At 40.6% G+C, this 9,558-nt stretch overlaps 1 protein-coding gene across 1 annotated transcript in view; it reads right to left on the bottom strand.

Moving 5' to 3' along the window:
* The window catches only part of OPRK1 (opioid receptor kappa 1), a 23,033-nt gene extending 14,671 nt beyond the window's left edge, over positions 1–8,362 (bottom strand). The window contains exon 1 of the mRNA XM_085313519.1: positions 8,103–8,362. Within this exon, the coding sequence (XP_085169645.1) occupies positions 8,103–8,362 (260 nt within the window). The remainder of the gene's footprint in view (positions 1–8,102) is intronic.
* Positions 8,363–9,558: the final 1,196 nt, after the last annotated feature.

Genomic DNA, 9,558 nt, shown 5'->3' with positions numbered 1-9,558 from the left:
CCGATCGCCGGGGCCGCTTCCCCTTCCAGCGCGCTCTCGTCTGATGCTGAGAAATTAGCTTAATTTGCAATTTAGCCTAATTCACACTTTTTTTGGCGGGGGGGGGGGAGAGGGGGAAGGAGAAAGGCTCTGAATGCAATAGGAATACTGATATTGATTAGAAGCAGCCAAATATTGTTGAACATTTTTCCCACCTAGATATCTTCATTTTAAATAATTTCTCAACATGGAAAATAGCGAGGCCTAGAATTTTCACTTCTCTAGAGATTAGAAGCTGGATCTGATAAGATCTGGACACTATGACTTCAGGAGGGATAAATATCTCAAAGATGATATACTGCTAGCATGAAAACTTCCCAACAGGACCTTAAAAGTTCTTTATTTATATCCTTTTTACATTTTGCAGAATGCTAGCATTGGTCAACCACTCCTCTTTCACAGGTCTCATTCAATTTGTACACAGTCCTTCCCCCAAAGCTAATTCAGCTTGTATACTCACACCCATCAATAGACAAAATGACATTCATGCTGCCATTTTCTCATGCCTTTCAAACTTCATAAATGCAAATAACAGTAAACAAAACATCAAGTCTTCCTTGACGAGAAGAGCACAGGCTCCACATTGCAAGAAATATCTGATTCTTGCAGATGAGAGGGTCAAAACAGAGACATGAAGTAAACTTCCTAGAACTGGAGTTTTTTCCAGATGTTTTTCTTTGGAAAGCAATGGGTAACAGAAAGCAAAACCTTCCTTAGGAACTCATCTATTTCAATGAATTTTACTCARGAAACAAATTAATCACAGTTTGAATAGAGGATAGGAGTAGCAAGATGATAAGTGCATCCTGCCTTACTCTTGGTGCATTGCAGGCCATTCAAAGTCACACAGATAAGAATTTTTTTTGCCAAAATACCATTCAAAAATGGTATAAATTCAAAATATTCTGCTGGAAAAATCAAAGTGAAGGGTACCTCCCTCCCTACCCTCTATCACACTCAACAGAAGGGCTAAGTTGATCTTCCCCTCACCTCCAGGCTGCACTCCCACCCTATGCTTTGGCTGAGGAACATGAGATTCCTCATCACTCTCTATTCTCACTGAGGACAGGAAAATATTTCAAGCTTTCTAMCTGTTCAGCAGCCAAATTACTCTTGTAGGTTTTCACTTTCTGTCAGTTCAAAAGGAATACCACAGTTTGTCTTGCTTCCAGTCATTGATTCCAGTTACACCTTTCTCTGAAGTAAACAAATACCTGGCTGCAACCTCAGCAGAAGTGTCTGGATGGATATCAAGTTATTGTTCAGAAACTAAATACGTAAGCTATAGTCTCACTCCAATACTCATTCTAATAAATACTAATTTCAAGCTTTTTCTACGCTGTCTCAATTTTTTCAGTATCAGTCCTTCATATTATAGCATCATACTGGGGATTCATGTTGAATTTCTTGTCTGCTTGTGGATCCCAAGTCTTAATTAGTCATTGCCTATCAAGATATTAAATGTATAAAATCACTCAAATGTGTTTAAATGGGTTGGGGTTGTTAAACTAYCAACAATGTTTTATAAATCTGTCCTCCTCCATTTTCCAACTACCTTGGTTTTTGTGTTATATATAAAAGACATTAGTAGTGATCTGTCTTCAAAGCCCTATTGAAARTGATGTTAAATTTGACCAAGACCTGCAAAACCTACAAAATTATTACCATTCAGTGAGATGCTGAGAGACGCTCTTTGAAATCCAATGAAGAATTCCCTGTCAATCATTTGATATCTTTGTGCTGACATAGTAAGATGTCAACTTTTTAATCAAGCCACCAATAGGTAAAAGTCCATAAACTTCCAAATTCACTACTGCTACACATTTACTTTTAGCCACCTACTCTGTGATTTTATAAAAGAATGAAGTCATATTGACTACGGGTAATAGAAAACAGGCAATTCAATTAGGTTGTCTCTTCTGGAAGTTCATTTTTCATTTCAGAAAAATATTATTTACAAAAATAGTTTAATAAAATTAGAGCAATAACTTAAAACAAATTAACATATAAACTTTTGATGCTATCAAAATCTAACATTAATTTAAACCAGTATATTGAATCAGTTTTATTTTTGGATATATTTTTTAATGTATTCATTCTGGTTTGGAATGAATGATGGAGAAGATTTTAAAGCAATCTGGAAAGCAGTTGATTTTCCTGTTACATAAGATGCTATTGCATTCAATGAATATCGGAATAGAAATGTATTAGTAGTTATGTTTTTCTTAAACATTAGACTAAGCAGAAGAATACAAGCTTTCTCTTTTCCCTTAGGAATGAATCTACATATCTATGAGACAGCTTCTTGTTAAAACTGTTTTTGAATGTAGAATATTATTCAGGTCTTATAAGCTTGAAAGATAATTTTAAAAGAAACAGGATTGGTTATTCAAGCTCTTGGTGACAGCAGTTGCTCTCCTCAATAAATGACTTCAGGCACAAGGGAGGGAGGGTACATGGAAAAGGGGAATGTAGAATGGGCAAGAGAGAGCCACATGGCTGTAACGCGCCAATAGACGGGCGTCCGGGATTCTTTCAGATTCTGGAGTTAGTTGCACTGAACTTGAGAGAACATCATTTGAAAAGCGTGAGAATTTGTTAGAGTTAAGAGGTTATAACAAAGCTAACAATACAGTAAAKCTAGAAGTATAACAGAACTGAAAATATATACTCATATCAGAGATCTACAGTTCAATGATGGGTGCACGATACAATGACCACTCTCGGCCCATATGGGCCTCTCTGTTGGTGTAGTTTTCCCCAGATTCYCAAGCAACGGGTACATGGTAGAGCAACTGCTCCCGCCTCTTATGGGCCACCACTCCAGTATAGTTTTCTCCAGTTTTTCTTCATCACGCTAGTGACGTCAGGGGCATCCCTGCTGATGRGTGGGTCCTAGAGTCCACAGGCCAGCTGATCGTGGATTTGAGTCCACACAAGCATAYGTGATTTATTCTCTTTTATAGCCAGTAAGAAAAATGCCAGCTCATAGCCATACAAAGGCCACATGGCTCTAGTCAATACCAGCGTGCACATCAGCTGATCACCTCCTGCTCAGCCCACATCCCCACTCACACAACGTGCCCATTAGCAGGTGGCTCTGTGAGAAATGGCTCCACCGCACAGAGATGTCTGTGGTGTGGTGTGGGTCTGCAGTGTCACKTCTCCTTTGTCTCAACTTGTCAATCACAAGGTCATTAGAGGATGTGCYCCCTGGCTACAGCAACCCCACAGTGCGGTGGAGCTGGCCTGATGCACCTAGGGTTTGTTAACTCTTRGGGAGCACCCCAGAGCTACGGGGTGCACCATTCAGAGTCCCATGATTGCCTGTGTGGCACCTGTTAATGGCTCCCACAAGGTCRTTAAAAAAAGTATGTTTATGCTTTTTACAAGAGTAAATCCATAGCTAAAGYTATAAGTCAGGTTCCATTCTGAGGACTTTTTTCCAGGTGATTCCATTTTCTGAAGACCATCCAGGCATAAGTCAGAAGTAAATTTTAGGGAAATAAAAGTCAGGAGGGGGAGGAAGAGAGGGAAAGGACTTTTCTACTTCCAAGGACAAGTATTTCAGTAGAGTAGCTTCAGCCAATTATTTGACTTCCAGAAGAATCTAAGATCTCTGAGGTTAAACCAGTCTCAAAAAAGGGGGCTGGGGTTGAAAGACAGAAGCTGATCATGTCGAGACACAAAAAGCTATAAAATTTCCTCAGACRAGTTCAGATAATATCACCTGGTTTCTACATACCCATTTCATCCCTCCTATTCTCTTCTGTAGTGACTGTACTGCTTCTCACATAGCAGTTGAATTTCACACTGCAGCAGGCAATATGATTTCCTATTACTGTCCTATATTTTCCTCCAGAAAAGAAGCCACTGGAGGGGAACACTGCATTCCATGTGCATGGTGTGAATGAGGCACTGTCAGCCCATCCAGTTTGCTGTTGGTCTGACACTGGACCCCCTGTGCCTTTGTACATGAGCMACACAGATGATCCAAAAACAGGGAGAACTACCACAAACCATCCACACCGTGAGACACGACCTTATGCTGAGAAGAGTGCAGATTGCACTGTATATGCAACGCAAAGCTCTTTGTGCACACTGAAAGCACCTATCCATAATGCACTTTAAGAACCCCACATGCTCACAACAGCCCTGGACAAGAGTTCAGTTAGGATTTTTAGTGATCACATTTTGCTTTTTAAATCAAACTGTTCCTGTGTGTTTAAAGACAATAAATACCTAAATCTCCATTTTACACAAGAAGAAACTGAGCCACAGGACCATGAAGTGGTCTTCTCTGGTCAAGGAAAAGTGTTGAAGCCTAGTAGTARAACCAAAGAAAGAATTCAGGTCTCCTAAGGAATGCTGCCACCACAGTTACTAGAGTACCATTCCAACTCTGAATTCAACACAAATCTCTGTTTAGGGGAGCTGGAATAGATAGTCACCAATACGAGTAAATTAGATACTTGAACAGTGGTGAAAATGTCTCTAATACTCTATTTCAGCTCTCATGTTTTCTCATTACAGAGATTTCTCAATAATTTAAAGAGATATATTTCTCCCTCTCTCTCCCCTCCAATCCATTAAAACATTTTCTTTCCCTTTGCCTTTAAAGTATAGGAAAGAGTTTGTCTCTACCTTCATGTCTTAGCCTACCCCTTTCTGTATAGCATTGCCTCCTATACCTACATGTTTTTCTTCATCTCTTCTCAATGCTTTTCCTCTATTTTTTTTCCTATTTCCACTTATTTATTCACTAAAATAGAAACTGATTTCTCTTCTCCATCTTCTTCTGTTCCCATCTCAGTAGCTGAGGGCATCAAAAGGACATCCCGTTCACCAACAGCTCCTAGAAAGCGTTCTTGTCACTGTCCTCAATGATCTCTGTCATAGAAAACATCATAGAGATTTTTTTCTATAGAGGCGAACTTTTAGGAATATTTGTATTTCTCTTGGCTCTCCTTTCCACTCCAGTTTCTGAGAATAACCATWCTCCAGACTGCAGACCACCTATCCCCATACTCTTTGACCTGCAATTTTCTCTTTGTATTACTATCTTATGTAAAATTTTTCCTTAGTTCATTTTTCCCCTTCTCTATTCTTTGGCTTTTCTTTCCTAGAGTATGAAGTACTTTTCAACTCCTCCTTTTTATCTCAGGAGGGATGCAACCTCAGTGTGAGGGTTCTCTCCTCTTCCTCATCACTGCAGGGAGGAAAATTACACTTCCTCCACAGTCACATAGATAAATGTGTGGAGAGCATATGCTCTCCAATAGGAGGCCTAAGGAAAGAGCCAAGGTCTGTTACCTACCCTAGACCTCCAGTAAGGTGGATGTTATAGCCACATAAGAAAGAAGCTATTTGAAAGAACTACATTCTCCCAACTAAGTCATGTAATTTCATGATTTGATTCCTAATCAAGATGGAAAAGTCGTATAGACATATCAAACGGATACTTCTTTGACAGGAGCTTGTCAATAGAGCTGAGCTGCAATTCTCCTGTTATTTTTGTAGTTTTTCTCTCTCTGCCATTCACAAAGGTAAGGCAGAAACACATCCTGCACAAACATAGAAGAGATTTCAGACACACAACCCTCTGCGCATAGGCTGCTTAGATGTCCTGCACCACACCAACTCACTGGTCTCCACGAGCTTCTTCAGCAGTCCTTGCATAGAAGCAGAAAACCGTCCCTAAGGACTAAAGGAAGGCATAGGCTGAGGCTTGCCTAATCCACAGCTTTTGGCTGGATTTGAGCCTATTTCTGAGGCATCTCAAGATTATTCAGAGGCTCCTAAATCTTGACACTTGACAACAGTTTCATCAAGAGTCTCAGGACATAGGATGTTCTTTACATCACCCAATAGATGACTCAGTATATAACTATCAGTAGTTATTTAAAATAGAAATAGGACAACRAGCAAGGCCTGTGTTGTCTACCAATCCAGCAAGTGTTTGGAAGAGAATGGTAGCTCTAGGGTTCAGAGAGAAGAGGAATGGCATCAAGAGGGCTCACACAAACCCTCTGCAAATAGGGTAAAGAAGAGCTGCAGTCTGTCCCCACCCTCCCTGAGACCTGTAGCAGCTGAAGGAAAGGCAATGTGGAACGGCTACGGGGCATGACACCCTCTCTCTTGTCACCGTCTTTCAAAAAATTCCACAGAGCCTGGCTTTCCACACAGAAGGACATCATTGTAGTCTACATTTTTCAGTGGCTCATACRCATCCATCTTGAAATGCAGCCATGCAGAAAGTAGTTGTGAGGGAAACAGAGGGAGATGAGTAGTTAAGATAAAAATAGAAAAAGACAATTTCTACGTGAATATTTGGAATATTTCAACATTATTTTTATAAAATAAAAACCTTTGAATCTGTAGGTGTGTGTATACATACCACAGTCATATTCATGTAATGATTCTAGTAATGTCTAAAGCATTTGCCACAGAGAAATCCTAGGAGAGGATTGTTTCGTTGTACTTTATTTATTTATTTATTTATTTGATCACGTAATCAGGAGATAGGCAAAAAGGAAACTAYAGCAAAGGCCTAAGGCAGGGACTGGTAGGAGAGGGAGTCATAGTTACTTGGACCCCCACAAAATAATCTTAGGATGGTAAAAGGAGAGGAAAAAGAAATATACAAAAACAGTATAATCCCTGAAAGAGAACTTTCAGAGCTCTGACTAAGTTTGAATTTGTTTCCACTGGCCAGGGGCAATTAATTAGCACCATCATTTTTAGTGACAGATGACTTAGAAAAACTCTGCCTTTGCAGTTGTGAAAAGCCAATTGCAGAGTCTCTCTTCTTGTAAAATAAATACAAAATGAAATTAAATCTCCACTCTGTATGATGAGAAGAGTATAAAAAGTACAGCCTCAAAAAGCTGGAGCAAATCTCCACATTGACCACAGGCATCTTTATTTATTGGATTGATTTTTTAAGGGGATTTTATTTCCATTTTTCAAGGATATTCACCTGGTTATAACTGATGTTATAAAGCACATAATCAATAACTCCACCACTTCCAGTGTAGTTAACTTCCTCCTATATCAGGACCRACAGGTTAGTTCACTGTGCTGCAATTGCTTGACCCTTATCATGCATGCTCTACTCACAAGATATCTTTCAATACCTCCAGTTTCCTTTTTGTGTAAAATCTGGGTTCATTTAAGCAATGAATACTTCACAAAATTRTTTTCTCCATTTTTTTGCAAATCTCATATAGAATGAGAAGCAAGAGTCTATAAAGTCGAATTTCTCCTTCAAAGTTCACTATCACCCTACTGATCAGCACTATCCAGAAAAATTTTATAAATTGAAAATAGAAAGGACAAAAAGAGAGTGCAGACTAAAATATATGACAATATACACGGATAAGTGTAAGTACAAATATGAGTGATCTCACTAAGTTGTTCAATGTGAAAACCTATTAATGCAGATACACAGCTTTCTTCCTGTTTTTTTGAAAAACAGCATGAAACAGAGACCCCTCTCAGCATCTACTTTTCTTTTGTTAAGAAAACAGAAACAACTAGACTTAATAACCACTGAATAGCGCAACCACATTCCTTGCTTTACATTGAGCATTTCCATATATTTTTATCATTTTCAGTTTTTCCACCTTGCTAAACAAGCAACTAGATGGCAAGGCAGCAATATATCAGCATCCATAAGAGTAGAYACATAAACCATCCTGCTCTCTAGAGGACTTCTCACAGGGAAAAGCTGCTTTGCAAAAGTTGTCTTCTTCCCCTTCAGCTTTCCCTTGGACAAGAGCAGCCTCTCATCCCTAGAGGGCACCCGATGAACACATCTCTAAGGCACACGACACCCTTCCCACAGGCTTCAGGATTTATCACTTTTAACCTGCTTCTCCCTTCTGTTTCTAACTGCACCTCCAGGCAAACTACTCTGAGCTCATTCCGATTACTTTTTTCCAGCTCCTCATGTATGCACTTGCAGAAAGCCTCAAGCCACAGCTACTTCCACTTACTTCAACAAATATTGGGACTGTAATGTGCAGTCAAGCAGTGCTTCAAATCAAACCGTTTCCCCTTACCTTATGATGACAAACATGACCAGAGAGTTTCCCACCAAGCCAACAACGAAGACTACTGAGTAGACAGCAGTGATGATGATGGGGATGGTGGGGGAGATGCTGGTATGGTTGTGCTGGGCATCCCCGAAAGTCCCTGTGGCGTTGCCATCATAGTCCACCCAGCCCAGGACCCAGCTGCTGCTGGTGCTGGGGGGGCGGCAGGGCCCTGGGGAGCAGGTGGAGCCCAGCTCCTCCCGGAAAATCTGCACGGGGACATCCATAGGGCCACAGCCTGCGTGGGCAGGAGAGATGCCAAGACGAATGCAGACAACAGAAGGCGAGTACACTAGAAGGACAGAAGACAAGGAATGAAAGTGTTATCACAGCCACCGAACATTAAGACCTCAAAAACTTGTATATATTAAAGAGAGCTCTTTTGTAGCAGGAACTGTAATTTGCCAGGCAGAGATTTAAGCAAATCGTGTTCASATTAAATAAATACAAGTTTTATATCTTGATATGTATTAAGTAAGTGCTACTCCTTCAGATGCACAAAGAAAGTTTTCCTCCACTTTCAGAGATTACACAGAGAAACAATCGAGAGAGACACAGAGACACTGCAGATAGGAAACAGCTTCAATCCACCCCCATGCTTTAACCCTCTCTCTCCCATCCTCCATATTTTTAGTCAAACAGTTTCCTAATGACTGGGGCTCCTTACTGCTTTAGCTCTCCCATATAGGAGAAGAGAGAGGAAAATCTACCACCTCTCTCCACATCTGCTTTGACATCCTTCCCTGAGTTATTTTCTTTCAGATCCCACACCTGCTTTCAGAGAAGACACACATTAATGACATAAAATACCTCTTTCAGTCCTGTAAAAAAGAGCAGAGTCCCCAAAGAGATATTCTTCACAGCAAAAAAGCACCCACTTAGCTCTTGGAAGTGCCAGGGATCTTCTAGGACTTTTGAACTGGAGGCATCTGCACCTCTGGAGATGGAGGAACGTGCTGGCAATGGAGCTGATTCCCAGGCACGAGCTGCGACGTGGTAGCAGCAGTTGCTGCTGTTCCAGCTCCCACCACTTCCCCTTTTCACTCTCACACTCTCTCTGCCTCCCTCTTACTCTGCCAGGGCTCCAGCAGCACTCTGCACTAATGCACACATTTCTCGTCTGTTTCTGTCCCTGCAGCTCAGAAGCTCACATGACTTCTGTCTAAACACTGAAAGGCAGATAAATTAAAAGAAAAGCAAGAAGTTCTACACTAAATGAATGCATAATTTGTATATACTTTCCAGTCACCTTTTCTCATCCTCCTGCACCCCAGGCCTCAAGCAATGATCCCTCCCCGCCTTACTGAATAAAACAAGAATTAAACTCTTTGGCTGATCCATCAGTTCTTTTGTTACTCAGCTTCATAATTGCATATCCAAACCACTTCTTCTTGGGTAGCAGTGTGCTGTTCCTTTATAGAGC

The sequence above is a fragment of the Rhea americana genome, unplaced genomic scaffold, assembly GCF_003343005.1.
Source record: "Rhea americana isolate MKP2758 unplaced genomic scaffold, rheAme1 scaffold_39, whole genome shotgun sequence".
In the NCBI taxonomy this organism is placed as follows: domain Eukaryota; kingdom Metazoa; phylum Chordata; class Aves; order Rheiformes; family Rheidae; genus Rhea; species Rhea americana.
This window is presented reverse-complemented; position numbering and strand designations above follow the sequence as displayed.